This window comes from Artibeus jamaicensis, unplaced genomic scaffold (assembly GCF_021234435.1).
Source record: "Artibeus jamaicensis isolate MK-2021 breed Jamaican fruit bat unplaced genomic scaffold, CSHL_Jam_final contig_76, whole genome shotgun sequence".
NCBI lineage: Eukaryota > Metazoa > Chordata > Mammalia > Chiroptera > Phyllostomidae > Artibeus > Artibeus jamaicensis.
In genome coordinates this window covers 25,629,266-25,647,732 of record NW_026521954.1, presented here as the reverse complement: position 1 = coordinate 25,647,732, position 18,467 = coordinate 25,629,266, and the positions used below count along the sequence as shown (strand labels likewise).

Genomic DNA, 18,467 nt, shown 5'->3' with positions numbered 1-18,467 from the left:
CCTCCCCTCCCCTCCCCTCCCCTCCCCTCCCCTCCCCTCCCCTGTGTCTTGCTCTAGCAGGTTTCTCTCCCTTCCTCCTTCCCACCTGCCTTCCCAGCTTTAGAAACCTTGATTGATTGTTAGAATTATGAATTTTAGAGTATGCTTTTGCTTTTCATTTTTTCTTCAAATCTTGAGGAGAAAAATGGCTCAGAACTCTATCATGAAAACAGAACTCATGTACAGTTATGTTTTTGTATGTCTCTTTTAGAGGGGCAGATAGCTTTTTATAGATTCATCCGAGAATTATGGGAATCTTATTTTACTAGATTCTTAGGGCATTGTATATTGCTTAATTAGTGGTTTTGTTCAATTTTTTTAAAATACAGCAAGAATACATGTTTTTTCCACATGCATGGCTTGAAATTTCCCAAATTCAGAGTATGCCAAAGATGATGCCATGGGAATTTTAAAATAAAGGATGGGGGGAGAAGACAAGAAGGATGAACACGGCACTTACTAACAACCTGCCACGGTGGCTGCAGGACGCGGGTGTGTCGCACAGACAGACGTGCTGACAATACCCAGGGGGCCCGTGGCTGAGCCGTGCCAAGCGTGCGCGGGAGCCTGCTGCACGCAGGGGCCTGCAGCTCGGAGGCGCTGTGTCCTCACGCTCACCCCACTACTGCCCTCTGGGTCCCCGCCTTTTTCTTCGCTTCTCCCACCTCCTGCCTGGAGGCCCGCCCTCACGGCCGGGCCGGTGACACCTGCCGTGTGCAGTGGCGCTGGCTGCCTCCGAGGAGACTAATGGAACACCGCGTGGACGTGCTGTCCTCAGGGAAGTGCAGAGTCGAAGCTAGCTACTTCTGCTGTGGAGGTTTTTTGGTTCTGAAACAGCCTGTGACCCAGATGACCCTGTTGATGTTGAAAAAAGGTGGGCAGTGGCCGCAGTGGCACATGCTTTCCCAGTGCGAACAGTGCAGACACTGCAGGGAACCGCCGCCGTGCTCTGGCCTCCAGTGCTCCCCAGCTGCGTGCCCACAGGCACACCCGTGTCACTCCTCACTCCGGGGGGCGCAGAGCCCCCTTCAGGCCCCAAGGGCCCATCCCCTCACTTGCAGAAAGGGGTCCAAGCAGACATCTCATCCAAGGTCATGATTCCTTCCCAGTGGGTCTGTGTCTGATGTCACATCTGGATGTGAAGGCCCAGACTCTTGGGACAACGTGATGGCACATTCCAGCTCCAGAGCCCCAGGGGTCTTCCCACCGAGGCCTTTAAATGAATGGCCCTGTGGCTCAGCTCCGTCCTTGGCTGGGCCCACTTCCTGCCCTCCTGCAGGAGTCGCCCTCCAGGGTGCCGCCAAGCGAATGTCCTGTGTGCCGAGCTCGGTTGCGAGCCAGCTGCCCTAGAGCCACCCCTGTTCCCACCTCCCGGTGGCAGTGGGTCAGATCACCGATGAAGTGCCTGTCCCGAGGCGCTGGACCTCGGGGAAGCCTAAGGTGAAGTTCCCTTTCTGCACCGCGTTCTCCCTCCTCGCCTTCCTCAGGAAGCGGAACGCAAGGTGCCTGGTGGACACTCAGCCAGCGGATCTTAGCTGGTTTGGGTGCAGTTTTGTTCTTTTTTAAAAAGACAGAGGAACCATCAGCTGAACTTTTTTAAAAAGTTGATCTGTTCCACTGGCGTGCCCTTGGAGAGGCATGGTTGTGGAGCCATCGGTCATCACTCCTGAGCATGGGCGTCTGCTCGTCTCTGTCTGTGGGTGGCAGGGTCAGGGGAACAGAACTCACGTGGCGTGGGGCCGGAGTCCGGGTTTGCCGCTCGCCCAGTCGCCTGACTGTGGCAAGTTACTGAACCCAAGTCGGGTGAGGGGACTGAGTTCCTGGCCAGGGTCAACTCTGTCTGCAGAGCAGGCACCTGCAAGACGCAGGTGCCCGGGAGGCCTTGTATAACGGTGATACTGCAGACTTGGTAATAGGTGTTACTGTTATAATAATATAATTCGGGAAAATGACAATAGCTCATTTTACAGGTGAGGAGACAGGCTCTGAGAGCTTAAGGAACTTCCCAGGCCCAGACTGAATTAGTAGGAGAGGAGGACGCAGGTATCTGGCCTCCTCTGTGGGCACACGTGTGTCCACGAAAAGGCATGCTTGCAGGCACCAGGGACACACTTGAACCATGGCAGGCTGGGTGCCTCTGGACAGAGGTGTGGCCCCAGGTGTCCCAAACCCCAGGGGTGATGGGAACTAGGTCTCAGTTTCCCCAGCAGTGAGGTCTGTGGAGTGAGTGCAGGTGTGTGAATGGTGCAGCGTGAGCGTGGGGTCCCCTACTCACCGAAAAAGCAGACCTTAGCAGACATTTCCGTCTGTTGGGTGCTGCTGTTTATACCCTTACTGAAATCATTCTTTCAGAAAGAGGACAGAAGTGAGATGGGTGGACGCCAGCAACAGGTCATGGAACAGAGTATCCCGGCTGTGTTGTTTCAGCAAATCTGAGAAACTGCCTCCATGCAGCTCACTGGGAAAGCTCCGTGAGGACATAAGCCCGGGCTGGCAGGGCCTTTCTGCCTCCTGCCAGGTCATCTCATGGATGGCCAGTGGACGTGGCGGAACGAAATGAGTAGATGTATTCCATGTGTGCGGAGTGTGGGTGTGGAGCAGTGAGGACAGCAGGGAGCCTGCAGGTCTGTTTTCCAGTTGCCAAGTGTCCCCACCGTTCGGTCTGACCCCTGGACGCCACGCCCACACTCCCGTTTCCACGGGGCCCGAGTTTTCTCAGTGTGGGACCTCCCGCGTGGCCTGACTGGGCTCTCCCTGTTGCGTGCAGTGCTATAAGAGTTCCAAGGACCAGCAGCCGCAGATGGAGCTGCCTCTCCCGGGCTGCAGCATCACCTACATCCCGAAAGACGGCAAGAAGAAGAAGCATGAGCTGAAAATCACTCAGCAGGGCACAGACGCCCTCGTGCTGGCGGTGCAAAGCAGGGAGCAGGCTGAGCAGTGGCTGAGGGTGAGTTGTCGGCGCTGTTTCCGGGGCCCGTTTCTGCTTTGACTCACGCCTTTTCAAGCACACGCCAACACAGGCTAGCCCGAGTAGTCTGGTCTCCGATTGTGGGTTATTCTGATTACTTTAAATCACTCCAACTCGTCTTCAAAAGGCAGCCTGGTCCCTATCTGCAGGATGTGACTAGAACTTTCTCTCTGATTTTCTAGTTTCACTTTTTTGTACCTGGATATGAGCTCTTTCTTATTTACTCTGCTTGGGATTCCTTAGGCTTCTGAAATCGGTGGCCTGTCATCTTTCTAGGTTTCAGGAAAATTTTCAGCCATTTCTCTTAAAATATAACTTGACCCTCTTTCCTCTTCTCCCCCAACTATGTTTAAATATATGTTAGACTTTTTCAGTACATTAAACTTCTTATCTTTGCTTTGTTACTTACTGTCTCCCTTTTAAAAAGCTTTTAGTCCGGGTAATTTTTCTTGTTATTTCCCAGCTGCCCATTTCTCTCTTTAGCTGCATCTAACCTGCTGTTAACTTTGTTCCTGTTCAGTGTGTTCTTAAGTTTGGTGTGGCAGTTTTTAGTTCTAGGGTTTCTGGAGGTTTCTTCTGGGAGCGTTTGCTTGACTTTCAGCATCTGTAGCAGGCGCATGGCAGGCTTGGCTGGCTGGGCCTCCCTCTACCTGCCGTGCCCGTCACCCTGGGGAGAAATCTGCCGACAGCAGCTGCCCCGCCCCCGCCCCAGCTCCAGGCAGCCACTCATCTGCCCTCTGTCCCCAGGGGGTTGCCTGTTCTCCACATTTCATGTAAGTGCCCTTGGGCAGCGTGGCCTGTGTGACTGGCCTCTGTCACTTGCCACCATGCTTTCAGGGCCTTTCCACACTGTAGCGTGTGGCGGCACTGCATTTCTCTGTGCGGCTTTTTGTGTCAGAGCCAAGCAACTGCTGTGTAATCCAAAGCTTGGAGATTTAATCCCGTGTTTTCTTCTGATACCTTTGCATAGTGGTAGCTCCAGGCTGCTAATATGTGGGATGCAGCTTCTGCATGGCCTTGGTCTCTATCCAGCAGGGCACCCGGCCCTTTGTTAGGCACGAGGGTGGGAGGGCCGGTCAGCCAGGGTGTGCGCCGCGTGGCACAGTGCAGTATGGTGCGGTACGCTTTCCTGCCGGCGCCGAGCCGTGTTTGTCCCTCTCCTTCGGCCGTCCGCTTCCGTCACCAGTGGCTCTCGCCACACTTAACGGACTGTGTGTGCAGATGCCAAAAACATGAGCCATTTTGTTGGGGGCAGGCAGAGCACAAGAGCCAGCACTCCCAGAAACGGAGTGGTCGGGTTTCCTTAAAAATGTCGCAGACTGGGTTTCTGAGGGGCAGGGCTCGAACTAAAAGCAAACAAATGTACCACAGAGCATGTAACAATTCGTTTTTGAAGGGTTTGTGATTCCGAATTAGATTCAACTCTCTTAACTACATAGTGAACTTCTCACGGAACATGGCTCTTTAAAATGAAATAAGAAGTTCAGAAACCTTGTCCAGGTTGCCCACGCGTGTGGGCGATGAGCCTTTCCTTACTTCCTAATAACTCTGCAGGGGCCGATCGGCCACAGACAGACACCAGAGTAGAGACCGTTTCAGGCCACTCCCCGTCCTGGGATGCTCCTGTCATCCAGTCTGGGGAAGGGTTGAATCACCTTGTGATGCCGGGATGCACGCCCACCCCTCACCTGGCCAGTGTGCCCGGGTCTGCCCGGCCCACCGAGCTCTGGGAGGAGAGGCCGTGCTGCACGGGGAGCCGGAGCGGGAGCAGGGGAGTGAGAGAGACTCTCACGGGGTGCTTACAGCGCACAGGTGTCAGGGCGGGTTTCCCAGGGAAGGCAAGTCCATCAGCCAGCTTCGGTGGCTCAAGAAGGTCACCTGGTGACTTCAGTGACGGCTCAGGTCCCCGTAGCTCTGCTGGCCAGTGGGACTTGATGGGAAACAGGTGAGAGCCATGGGGACAGTCTAGTGGCCAGAGCGAGTGCTGTGCCCACAATAATGGCAGCCAGGGCGGGCTGTACTGGTGCTGCAGGCCCTTCCTCCTCTTAAAGGTGTGTGTTCCTTGAGGGTTTCAGAAATCTGTGCAGACTGGGAAGGTTTGTCATGAGTGTTCATATATTTTATGTGCCAGCCAGCTTTCTTTTTCTGTTTTTTTTTTCATTCTTTTTTTCCCATAGAACATTTCAAGTCCAATTTACGTCTTCATTCCCTTTTCTTTAATCAGACTACTTTTTTAGTTGTTCTTAAGTGCTAGGTGTTGAGAATACACCCATGTAAGAAAGTGTGGCCCTTGTGTAAGAATGAGCACAGCTTTATGGAAGGGACAGATCCATACATACTGGATGCACTTGGAACCAGCGTCTGACTGGAGCACGTGGTTGGCTGTAGCACGTGGAGGGGGCAGCCGTACCATCTCCCGTCGTTGGAGGTTGGAGTGGACTTTCTGGTCATGTGAGATCTAGGCCGAGTCTGGAAGGACAAGTCTTATAAAGCACATGACCTCCGAAGTCACCGTTCCCAGGACTGCAGCCCGGTGTCTGGTGGGAGTAGCCGGAGCAGTGCGGCCAAAGGGCTGTGTCCATGCCCCGCCACTGAAAAGGAGAGTGAGACAGCCGGGCTGTAGATGGGTCCCTGCAGGCTGGGTGTGTGGGCTCAGCTTCTCCCTGCAAAACAAAGAGCTCGTGCGCTTTAGGGTCGTCTGCACAATCCAACATTTTCACTTAATGCTTTAATCTCGGGAAAGGAGCTCCAGTGCTGGGAGAAGGACTGGGCTGGACGCTGCAGCTGCCCCCAGGCGTGCCTGTGCACTTTCTGGAAGGGGGAGGCAAGGCTCAGAGTCGGGGTTGCTCGGTGTCACGTTTGAAAGAAAGGGTAGAATGGGGGCTCAAACCCTGGCTGTGTCTGACACAAACGCCCGCGAGTTCCCATTGTATCGTAGACTTCTGCTAGAATCTCCGGAATGAAAGAAAGTTTGCCCTCTGCCCTAAAGACCTGATGAGCACACGGGGGGGGGGGGGGAGGGAGTAAAAACCCTCGGAAACAGTGGTGAGGTCAGCACGAAGCAGAGAGATGAGATCGAGCCCCTGGGCTGACGCTGCCCTCAGTGCCAGCAAGGACAGCCCTGCAGCGGGCTGCCCGGGCCATTTCTTCCTCTCTTTTCCTGCTTCGGCCTCAGATGTGGACATTGCTCCAATTTTTCATAGGATAGCCCAGCAGCAAGATGGCTGGAGACACTGTCCCGGCTGGGAGTCCCTGGCCCCGTCCTGGTGAACTTGGAGGGTCCCGGAGGCCATGCCGCAGATTGCTGCACAGGTGTCTGGGCTGGGGCGTGTTTTGTTTTGTTTTTCCTGCCCAGAAGGCACTTGGGTTGAACTCAAATTGCAGCTTTGCTCCAAAAAGCATAGAAGACATTGGGAAAGATTTGTCTGCCAGTGTTCCTGTCAGAAGAGTGTGCCACCGGCCCGGGACCTACAGCATGTCCCCGGCCATCAGCCACGTGCAGCTCCCGTCCGGTGCTCGGGCACGGTGGAAGGACAGTGGGTGACTGTGGGGGCGGCCGTGAGCACCGGTGCACCTCCTGCCGACCCCCCACCTGTAGCTTTCGGTTGGGGTCGTCCTCCTCCCCACCCAGGCCACAGAACATGCTCACCTAGGCTGTGTGCAGGATGGCAGCAGCTGCCGCGTTTTCAGCGGCACACGCCAGACGCCGGCTTGGGCTGTTTGTACCAGGGTCCCCTGGTCTCTTAATGAAACCAGGGATAAGTAGCGAGATGGGTCATCTTGACCCTCCTTCCTTTGCTAGGGAGGAAACCAAGGCCCGGGGAGGGTGTGACTTGCAGCCAGTGACTGTTGCCTCACCTCACCAGTCACTGAGAAACCAGAGCCGGTCCGACGGGGGCATTCTGACTCCTGGCACCAAACGCACTCCCTGCCTTCTCCACATGCCATTCCGCCTTCCTGGCTCCGCAGGCTTCACTCACCCCTCCACCCTCAGCCCCTCCTCCTGCCTCCCTTACACACAAACTTCAGGGGTGTCCCTCTCCTGGGCTGTCTCCCAGCTTTCTCCCTCCTCCCCCCTGCTCCGCTGAGTGTACCCTCTCAGTTTGCCCCCGCCAGCTGTCCCTGCCAGCTGTTCCTGCCCTCACAGACTCCCACCAGCCTCCTTTTCTGGCTCCGCCCCACCAGCTGACCGGCTCTGGGTCTTTCTCCAGGACGCCGGTCTGCTCCGTCTCACCTTCCATCCAGGCCTTCTGCCCCCAACTCCCTAGTTTATTTCCAGCCCCAACTGGAAGTTTTTCTTCACCTGCAAACATACCTGCCCGGCCCCCCTCCCGCCAGCCTGTTTCTCTCTGTCTGCTCCAGCTGAGTAAACGGAGTCTGGGTGCTGTCTCAGACGGGGCCCCTTCCCTCATGCCCCATGTCTAACCCCCGTATGGGGCCTGCCGCGTCTTCCTCCAGAACTCGTCCCGAGTCCCTCCCCTCCTCTCCATCACTGGGACCATCCCTCCAGTCCACCCGCCATCTCCTCATGTCCCTAGACCTCCAGCACCAACCTTGTTCTCGTTTTTCTATACTTGTTTTTCTGGCACCCCATCATTCTCTCTTCCCGTAACAATAAGAGCTCTCTAGCACCTGATGATACTTGAAAGTTCATTACGGTTTAGGCACTGTCTCAAGGCATTTAATTTTAGGAGGATTGTTCCATCTGCACTTTTCAGACAGGAGAGCTGAAGCTTGTTCCTTAGTCTGTGCCAGGCGAGCCCCAGGCAGACCCGGGCAGCAAGGCTCCGCAGCCGCTCTCGAGCTCCGTGCTGTGCTGCTGCCCAGACTGCTGGGCTCCCGGGCTTCCTCCGCACTCAGACAACCCCTCTCCCCCCCCCCCCCGGGGGCGCTGTGTGACTCAGCTCCCCTCCCCCGCCTCTCCCACCTGACTTCCTGCCCCACCGCTCTGTGGGTTGTCCCTGAACACCGCACACCTGCCACAGACCTTTGCACCTGCCGCTCCCCGGGCCTAGAACCCTTCCCACTGGTTCTTCATGGCTGGTTCTGGCCATTTGGCTCAGACCAGCCAGCCCCGCGAGGCCTCTCGTGAGCTCTTTCTCTAAAGCAGCCATGCCTCCTGGGCCAGGGCCACTCGTTCTCTGGGGCACGCACCACGGCCTCGCGCCACCCGCACCGTGGGCGATGCTCACTATTCACGTGATCCCTCTGTCCTCCCAAGCGGGGGCCCAGTGCAGGCAGGACCCTCGCTCGCACACGCGGTTCCCCCGCAGCCCCCAGAGTCTGAGTCAGCACCAGCAGCGGTAGACGCTTGGGGCGTGGGCACCTGTACGAACAGTGAGTGCCTGGCACCCACGAGCTTCCTGCTGCTCAGTGCACCCCCATTCATCTCAAGCTTCGACTGCTCGCATAGGTGTCTCTGCCTTTGGACACACTCAGAAATGTCACACTTATTACAGGTGGTCAAAGAAGTCTACAGCGGCTGCAGTGGGCCTGTGGATTCTGAATGTCCCCCCCCATCAAACTCGCCCGTGCCCAAGGCAGAACTGGAGAAGGTAAGGAGTGTGTTCTCTCTGGAACCGGTGGCCTCACGGAGGCTTTGGGCTCCCCCGAACGCCCTCAGCATGTTCTCCGAGACTTCCAGCCCTTGTAGTGGAAAGAGAGAGAGGAGGCAGGCCTGCTCCTGTGCGCTGCAAGGGCCCGCTTGGTGCGCGACGCTCGAGTTGGCCGTGTTAGAGACCGTGTGGTCGGCTGTGTCAGTCCCAGCTCTAGACGAAGAAATGGATGGAAGGTGTTGAGGGCCTCATTCAAGGTCACCCAGCTGTTCTGTGGCAGACTGAGATCCGCGCCCTTCAGGAACACAGCAGGCTCTGGGGAAACATGCCTCCCCAGAGGGTGGTTCCCCGGAGAGCAGGCTTCGAGCCCTGGCCCTGTCTGCCCGACCCACTGCCTGTGGGAAGGCCCAGCGAGGGCCCAGCAGTGTGGGGCGGGGGCTGGCCCTTCTTGTCAGAAACACATGAATCCATCTGTGGCACGCCACACGTCCAGCTCTCTCTGGGCTTCTGTCCCTGTGGGGACTGCATGTCCACGGGGACCTTTGGTCCCTCCCCTCAGTGGTCTCTGGGGAGCTGAGTCCTGGGGGCTTCCTGGGTCCCGCCTGAGTAGCTCCTGCCAGGGACCAGGCCCTTTTGGTCCACTCTTGTTTTAGTGCAGATCCTCCAGAGAAAGATAACCACCGGGGGGCAGAGGGGTGATGTGTGTGTGTGTGTGTGTGTGTGTACATATATTTGTATGTGATTTCTACAGGGAATTGTTTGTGTAAGATTTATATTGAGGAGTTGGCTCATGGGATTATGGAGGATGGCAAGTTCAAAATCTGCCGTGTCTTCCAGCAGCTGAAGTCTGAGGTCCTCTGCCAGAGAATTCGCCTGGGCTCGGGGATGCAGGCCCTTCTGTTCTGGGCAGGCCTTCAAGTGCTTGGGCAAGGCCCACCACACTGGGGAGCGCAGTCTGCTTTGCTCAGAGTTCCCATCTGAAGTGTGGGTCTCATCCGGAACACCCTCCGAGATGCCACCTGAGTTAACCTCGCAGCCTCACCCAGTACTGCAGGCCGTTGCTCTCTGTGGGTGTGGCCACTAAAGCAGCACCTGCCGGCTGTACAAGGCCGAGGACGTGCAGAGACCCAGACGGGGTCGGGGTCCCGCGGGAGCGTGTCCACCACACAGGACGCAGCGCCCTCGGCACCGCGCGTCTCACCAGCTCCTCCTGTTCCTGTGTCTCTCACCCTTCGGGTGCCCCGCTGCCCGGCAGTGGCGCGCCCCGTCTTTCCACTTGCCCTTCCACTGTTGCCAGTTTGCCAGGCTCTTTACACTCGTAACAAGCCCCTGGTGTTGCTGTACTTTCAGCAACTAAATGATATGAAACTCATGACTCTGTTGTATTACCCCCACTCCCAACTTACACCCTTCTTATTTTATTCTTGGCCATTTATTTCATGGTTTTTTAATTGGTTTTAGAGAGAAAGAGACGTTGATTTGTTGTTCCAATTCTTCGTGCAGTGAACGCATAAAGAAGTGGCTGCTTCATGTGTGTGCCCTGACCAGAGATCGAACCTGCGACCCTGGTGTGTTGGGATGAGGCTCCCCCCAGCCAGGGCTCTTTTCTGGCCATTTAAAAATAGCCTGGCACCTTGTTGTCAGTCTTGGCTGCTTCTCTGTCACCTGAGAAGAGACTCCTAGAAGCTGGGTGACCAGACCAAAGGACAGAATTGTTTTCTAAGGTTTTGATTCATGCTGCTGAGCAAGTTGCTTTCCAAAGCGGCCAGTCCAACTCCACTTCCTACCAGCAGTGCATCTGAGTTTCTCTCCCACCCACTCACACGGGGCCTGGTGGCGGTCCCTTGCTTATCTTGGTTTCTAAGGCTGTCCTGTTTCTGGCCAGACCTGTTGACCTGGTTCCCAGGAGCACGTCCTGGCTGAGAGCGGGCAGTGCCAACTCTCAGACACTGTGTCACTGGAACTTGGCGCATGCCACGTTCCCACAGAATGCCACTCATTCCTGCACTGCGCTGTTCCCAGCACAGCCGTGGGGTTCCAGACACCTGCCCGCCGTCCTCAGCCAGTGTGGCCTGGAGCTGTCGCCGAGTGGGGCCTGCGTGCTGCCCTGCGTGTCTGCGGCCCTGGGGGATAATGCAGAGGGTCTTGGCCGGGGGACGGTGGAGTTTGGGGCCTGTGCCCCAGTGGTGACTCCACGGGTCCTCTGCTCAGAAGGAAAGCATTCCAGCTCTCAAAGACGTCTCTTTAAAAAAAAACAAAACTATATTGGACTTGTGGGGGTGACATTTGCTAATGAATTACAGGTTTCAAGTGTGCGACTCTGTAACACACGACTGCATACTGTGCTGTGTGGTCGCCGTCCCAGGTCCAGTCTCCTTCCATCACCGTGTGCCCCTCCTCCCAACTCCCCCCTAGGTCTCTCATTCAGACACCACCTGAGCGTCCCAACCACGCTCCCGCAGCCAGGTGTCGGGGCTGCGAGGCTGCCAGTGTCCCGGTGCCCTTGACGGGTGTGGCAGTCGCTCGACTGTGCACCTGCTGAGCACAGTTGTCACAGGCAGACACTCAACACTTGCCAGTTGTTCACAGGAGGGCAGAAGTAAGCAGATGATGTAGTGTTTGTCTCTAGAAGCGCAGCGTAGCAGTTTGGTGAGGGGTGGGTTCTTAACGATCCTAGTGTGTGTCCACAACTGCTCACGGGGAAAAGCGAGCCAAACACCACCATCCTGGTGCAGGGCCTGTGCCGGTGTAGCCTCAGTGGGCTCGTCTGTGTTCTTCTGATGCTTGTCAAGGTTGGTTAGCGAGCCCCCTGCTGGCCGCGTTGCCCTGAATCTGGCCCGCACTTTCAGCTTTGAGATGGATTTTGAGTGACCCCTGATGTAGTGCACCCCTCGGCTGGCATGACCGTCATAAGAATAACCACATCCTTTCTGTCATCACAGAAACTGTCCTCAGAGAGACCGAGCTCGGATGGGGAGGGTGTCACAGAAAACGGAGTCGCTGTGTGTGACGGGAAGGAACCAGGTGAGCTCTGCTCATGCCGAAAGGCGTGGACCACAAACAGAAAACCGGACGCTGGTGCTCTGCAGCCAGCTGCGTGACCCCTGCTGGCTGAGGGGTGTACGAGGGGTGAGCTGTGTCGGGGACACAGTTCTGCAGAGGCCGTCGTCCTGCGTCGCATGACAGAAAGCTGGAGGTCCCCTCTGTGTCTTTGTTGGCTGTCCCAGCGGGCTGCAGCCCCGGTTTTTCCTGTGTCCTGACGGGGGCCCTGTGTGCATTTAAACGCTGACTCACAGCAGGCACCGCCCCACCGGAGTTAGCAGTGGGGCGGGTTGGCGACAGCGCCCTCTGGCCCAACACCGGGACAGCCGACTCTCATGGGGGGACTTCGGACCACGGCACAGGAGTCACGTGTCCTCCCTGTCGCCGCCGCGGCTTCAGCTTGGCCACCTTTTCCCTCTTTGGTGCACCTCAGGCTCCCCGTCTCTATAATGGGGAGGCCACACTCACAGATTTCTGGTCGTTTGTTAAAAAGAGTTTCTGAAGATGTACTTTACCTTCATTCAGAACAATTGAATCGCAGTAAAATACACAACGTAAATGTACCATCTTAGCCGTTGCTAAGTGTCCAGCGGCACTAAGCACATTTCCAGTGCTGTGCAGCTGTCCCCACCGTCTCCCCACATGGACACTCTGTCCCCCTGAAACGCTCCCTCCCTCCCGCCCCAGGGACCCCACCCGCTCTCGGTGTCCAGCACTCTGGCAGCCCGCCGGGCCCTCCTATCACTGGAATCACCGTGTCTGCCCCGTGCGGCCAGCCCGCCTCGCTCCCTCGTGGCCTCCAGGCTCGCCCAGGCTGCACAGGGGTCGGGTCCCCCTTCCCCTAGGGCTGAATAGTGGTCATTGTGTGGAGGGACCATGTTCTGTCATCACTCACCTATGGATGGACGCTTGGGCGGTTCCCACCCATTGGCTCTTGTAAGAGATGCTGCTCTGGACATGCACATACCGAAACTTTTCCTGAAGCCAGCTGTATGGAGGTGTGCGTTGCACACGGTGAATTTCACCTTTTTTGGCATATAGTTCTTTGAGTTTTGGCCCATGCTGATGTGTGACCATGCCCAGTTGAGAGCTAGAACATTTCTTTGGCCCCAAGTGTGCCCTGTGCGCCTGTGTGCCTCCCTCTGCCTCTCCATGTCCCTGGCAGCTGCAGATCCATTTTCTGTCCTTCGCAGAATGTCCTGTGAGTGGACATAGCCTTTCGGTCCACTTCCCTGACTCGGCGCCACGGCTCTGGTGGCACCAGGCTGCAGCGCACGCAGGAATCCGCACAGCCAGCACGTCCGTTCGCCGGCCAGGGAACCGCTGTCTTGTTGGCAGCCCCGAGCCTCTGGGGATGAGGCTGCTGTGGACCCACAGTCGGGGTTGTGCCTGACACGCTTCCACTGCCCCAGCGGTGCTGAGTGGGCCTCCTCGGTCGTCCGGGCCCTCCCCGGCCTCGGTGTTTTGTGCGGTGTGCTGGTGTTTGCATTTTGGCCCCTCAAACAGCGGTGCAGGGCTGTGTAGCTGCAGTTTTCACTTGCACCTGCCCCTCGACTGGCACGGTGACTGTGGTGATGAGCTCATGTGCCGTCCAGGCATCCTCTTTGGCAAAATGTCCATTCACGTCTTTAGCCTATATTTTTTTTAGTTCTTCCTTCTTCGTGTTGACAGAGAGTACTTTATGTCTTGTGAGTACAAGTCTTTGGGAGTTGCAGTCTGCAGGTAGTTAATTCCAATCTTCCCAGTTGGTGGACCAGGCTGAGAGGAGGGTGGGCTGGGGGGCCAGGGAAGTCTTCCCAGCCGAAGCCTCTGTGCCTGCCCCTGGGACCTCAGCATCCAGGTGAGCACCTGCCCACCCCGCTGACCTGTGCCCTGGCACTGGAGTGCAAGGGTGCCTCCCAGCTGTAGCATGAGGTCGCCTTGCACCGAACAGCAACCCGGGCCAGTCACACGGGGTATGATCTGGATGTTAGATGGGAGTAATCCGGGCTATCGTGATAGGCAAGGCTCATGCCCAAAGGTCCCGGCCCCTGCTCCTGACCACGTGGTTTCCTCCTCATTCATGCCTGAGTGCGACGTAGTCCTCTCTGTGGGAAGTGACTCAGGGGGAAGGTATCACCTGCTGTCCACAGGGCTTGTCTGTGTCCTCAGAGCCAGGAAAGCTGTCTTTAAGGTCTGCCCTGGGCAGAATAACGTACAGTCTCGGGGCCCTGTCGGGGGGCCCAGGCACAGTGGTAGGTCTCTTGCTTGCTGTTCCCTCCCTGGGTCCTTGTAAAAATCGGCCCTGCTGAATGAACGCGTGTCCCAGTATACGTGGAAGTGAACATATCCAGGTCTCAGATTCTCCGGGGCGGCTCTGTTTGTTGTTTCATCTCAGAGAAGAGCAGCCTTCTACACTTTGTAGAAGTGACCTTGGCTCAGACTGTTTCTGCCTGGCGCGGGACTTTGTATATAGTCGATGTTTCCCTGGTAGTTCCTGCAGGGACGTCATGGTCAGAGATTATTCTGACCTTCTCTTACCCTCTAGTCTTGTGGCTCAGCCTTGACAGTTTGGAGCCGAGAGATTTTAGTCCAAGTCCCTTTATCCAGCCATGTTGTAACCCAGACAAATTGCTGGCTGCACAGAGAAAACCCTAAGCTCAGACAGACAGCAGCTCCTAAACGTCAGTCTCTGGAATGAGCCTGGACACAGTCCCGACCCCATGTGGTCAAAGCTGCAGGGAGTGACTTCGCACTCCTGTCTCTGCTTTCACAGGGGAGGGTAGACCCCCGTCTGTGATAAACTAGTGCAGCAGAATTTGGGGTGAGTTAGTGAATGTCCTACTGTTCCTGCCAGTGATGGAGAGAAGGGAATGAGGTCTGGGCACCACTCCACACGGGAGCTGTGACTGTCCCCAGCGAGTACCACACGTGTGACAGTTAACTGTGAGTCCTGGCTCTGTTGGTGGACCCGCCGAGTAAATTCGCCTAAGCCACTAGCCACGCCCCCAAAGGCTGGTGCAGAGCAGACGCTCCGTAAGTAAAGGCTGTCAAGAGAGAGTGGCTATGACTGGTGCTTTATTTGAACGTTTTTCCAATTTATGCTCTAGAATTAAACAGTTTTTCTGTTGTCGTTATTCTTGACAGTTAAGAGGAAAAAAAGTTCCAAATTGGAGGGCAAGGGGACTGTATCTAAAGTCACCGGGAAAAAGATCACCAAGATCATCGGTCTGGGAAAGAAGAAGCCGTCCACCGATGAGCAGACCTCGTCCGCCGAGGAGGACGTGCCCACCTGCGGTGAGAAGGGGCAGACCATGCGGGCGCACTGCCGACCTACCCTGGCGCCGCCCGGTGGCCGCTCACTGGGGTCCTTGCATTTGGGCTTTTTTGAATTAGGCCTTTGATCGTTTGAACTGGGGGAAATGTTTTACATTTTTACCACTTATTACTAAAAAGAAAAACTTAGTGGAGGTTTGAGATGATCTCTGAGGTTCTTTCAAGATGAAAAACTAAGTCTCCCTCTGATCCCAGAATATCTCCGGGTCCCTTCAAGTCTTTGAAGTGGGAAGGCACACGCAGGCTGCCGGCCTGCCCTGTGGGGTGTAAAGTCTGGCCGGGCACTTACGGGACTGAGGTCGGTTCTTCCCCTTTCTCGTCATGCTCCGCCTCCCAAACTTGTTTCAAGCCCAGTCTAACTGATCGACCATCTCCCGTGTCAGCTTTGCTTCCGTTATGTGTTTTCTAAGTGGCTGCTGCTGGTCTGAGCCATGTGAGCACGTGGTGTGTGGTAGGGACCCAGGCGGCCCCAGCCCTCTGGCGTTACCCTGCCCACCTGGGTAACAAAGGTGGGCCTGGAGCAAGTGATGACAGATGGGAACACTCGGGAACTAACTGATCCACAGTGCGAGGGGACATGGAAGAGACAACAAGGCCACCTGGGGCACTGTGCATGTTTCCTAGCAACCAGGCAACTCTTTTGAGGGAGAAAACTTCAGAAACTGAATGACAGATATTCGCCCCTTTTAAAAAGTTAAGACTGGATAGTAATTTTCCTTGTAGACTGCAGCTGCCTTGCTGAAACCAAACCCAAAGGGACAGGGCATGAGTGTGGGGCGGAGGGGAGGCCTGGGAGTGGGGACCCTGGGCCACGCCCTCCTGGCTGCTGCCTCTTGGAGTGGCACAGCGCGGGCCCTGTGGGACTGTCCCCTTGTACACTGGCTCTGGAGAGCAGGCAGCTGTTAGGGATTAAAAATAGAAAGAGGGAATTCTCCCCCAAAGAGTGACAAAGTTTTTAGCTTTTGTTTAGCTTGCTGTGGGTCAGCGGAGGCAGTCGAAGTCCTTTTGTGAAAAACTCACCTGGAAGGCGATTTAGAGACTGTGGTCCAGACCCACGGTCTGGAACGCTGGTGTCTGTTCCCTCCTCCTGTGTGTCCGACCTTCAACCTCAGTCCTGGGACGGCAGGACTGAGTTCTTTAGAATATGGAGGGAAAAAAATCTCACAACGTTTGACCAAAACTCCCAAATTGTCTAGGTGAAGGTGGCGCTTCAAGGGCCGATGACACTAGTCGGCCCACAGCTGCTGCTGGAGGACGCCATCCGGGCTGGGCTGGCCACAGCTCCCCGGCTCTGGGCGCACCAGTGAGACAGCCAGCCCTGTCCATCAGCCCATGGAGGTGCAGGGCCGGGGGGGGTGGGCACGCAGTGCCAGGCGTGGGGACCGACCCTCTGACCGCAGTTCCTCGTGCGGGGTCTTCTGCACACCCTGCGTGGCCTCCGTCCCAGAGCCCCTGCCCAGCAAGCTGGGGTGTCAGGATGCCCAGCACGAGAGGCACAGTGGGCAGAGTGCCCGCCGCCTGTCGGGTTGATCGAGAACTAATCCGAGGAAGGTGTCGGAATATGTTAACTTTACAAGAAGTCGAGTTCTGCGTAGCTGGGGATATGTGCAGTGGAGTCTTCCTTTCTGTGACTCTGATGTCAAGAAATTCCTAGCATTTGGTGGCTCGTGGTCAGGTTCTATCAGGGAAGAAGCTAGCACGGGAGAGCTCCTTCTCCTTCAGGAGAGTGGAGCTGCTCCCAGGAACGCAACCCCTGCACTGAGGATGCTGTGGGCGAACTCTGAACTCAGGCCTCTTCTCACCACGTCACTGCCTCTGTGAACACAGAACCTCATGTGTTCCCCTCACGATCTGTCACCTCCTGCATCAAGGCTGGTTCCCACTGGGACCTGGGGCCTGGACTCCCCTCCTGACCCGAACACCGCATTCCCCAGGCTGGAGGGGGCCCCACCCTTCAAGGCCCCTGAGCTTCACGCCAGCCTTTCCACCCAGGCTGCAGGTGGGCTCCCCGCCCACCTGATAGTTGCCTGGCAGTGCCTGACGGCTCAGGGCTTCTGTGACCAGTGTCTTGAGAGCTGGCCTCGTGCACCCCAGCAGGTTCGGGTGCCCCATAGCAGTCCGAGTCTGCAGATCTCTGCCTGTCCCGTCACAGTGGCATTCGGGCTCCTGGAACGCTGATGGGGCGCAGCTGGCGGTCATTTCACAAGTAAGCGGGCGCTCCACACCACCCACTGCTCAGAAGCGTTACCGCATCCGTGGACACTGACAAGTCCAGCAGTCGCCACTGGCGTTCCAACAGCATAGCCGGGGCCGGCCATGTCCAGAGCTTTCTCTTTTGTCCAAAGTAAATGCATCAGAAGTGTGTCGTCCACAAGCAGTGTTCACAAGTGAAGTCATCATGTAAGGCCTGCAGCTGCATTCAGAAGAACAGCGTTATACCTGCCACCTTCTGCACTTGAGAGCAGCAGGCCAGGCCTCACTGGGGGCCTCGAACCCTGCACTCACCTCTTGGGGCTGAGCTTCCTCCCCCGGGAAGGCTCACCCTGGGCTTCAGCGCGCTTCTCCAGCCTCTCCCCACCCCTGGTGGACCCTCCCAAACATGTGGCTCAGGAGAACCCTGCTCCCGGCTGCTGGGTGCCCATGGGCTCGCCCCTTGGCCTGCTCTGTTGTTCTGCAGAGCATGGCCCCCGGCAGTCCGAGTCTGGGGACCGGGCGCACATCCTGGGTTGGGGGTGCACTGGCAGGGCCGAGGTAGCCGGAGAGAGTCCAGACATTCGGAGTGTCCCCAGGGAGTTAGTTCCCTGAGCAGTGTTCTTGTGCGGCAGCCGGAGCGCCGTGCTGGGCGTGAAGTGCCTGCCTGCGTGGGGTTTGGTTCTGTTATGTTTTTTTTCTCTATAGCATTTGTCCTTTGCTGATAACGTGTGTAGGACTTAGAACACAAAAGAAGCATAAACCATCTTCTAAAACCCTTTTGGGAAAGCACTTTTTTAAAACTCAGGCTTGGAAAGCACTGATTCCTTTTGCTCTGAGCCCTGGGCGTGCACCCGTGCCCAGCTGTGAGTGGCGAGAGGGCGGGTGACTGGGGAGCCCTTTCTTCATTTCTCCCTTTCTGACTGCGTTCCTCGCACTGTGTAACTCACTTCCTGGATCTGAGCGGAAGGGGCGGTTACTTACCAGTGTTATGGTGTGGCGAGCAGTCGCGGCCACCCAGTGGCCTCTATTTTCCATGCATGTTATTTCCAGAAAAATGCATTTTGTATTTGTGACAGGAAGTGATTAGTTTTTCATGTTTGAAGAGTTTGGTAAGCCAGGGGCCGCTCTTCCTGTGACTTTGCTGCTTGTGGAGACCTGCACAGGCTTGTGCATCTCCACACCTGTAACACACTGGGTTCCGTGCAGGGTAGGAGACCTGCGCACAGACTTGCCCACCGGGCCCAATCCGAGTTCCAAGAGGGCATCTGGGCCGGCTGCGGCGGGCAGATGGAGGGAGCCCTCCAGCCAGCAGCGGCTGTGCACCGTGAGGTCACTGGGGCGTCCTGGTCTCCGGT

At 56.5% G+C, this 18,467-nt stretch overlaps 1 protein-coding gene across 6 annotated transcripts in view; it reads left to right on the top strand.

Annotated features, from left to right (window-relative positions):
• The window catches only part of AFAP1 (actin filament associated protein 1), a 94,257-nt gene that overhangs the window by 52,706 nt on the left and 23,084 nt on the right, over positions 1–18,467 (top strand). For all 6 annotated transcript variants that reach the window (XM_037126774.2, XM_037126771.2, XM_037126770.2 and 3 more), the window contains 4 exons: positions 2,807–2,986; positions 8,467–8,562; positions 11,505–11,586; positions 14,731–14,880. In XM_037126774.2, coding sequence (XP_036982669.2) covers positions 2,807–2,986; positions 8,467–8,562; positions 11,505–11,586; positions 14,731–14,880 — 508 coding nt within the window. The remainder of the gene's footprint in view (positions 1–2,806; positions 2,987–8,466; positions 8,563–11,504; positions 11,587–14,730; positions 14,881–18,467) is intronic.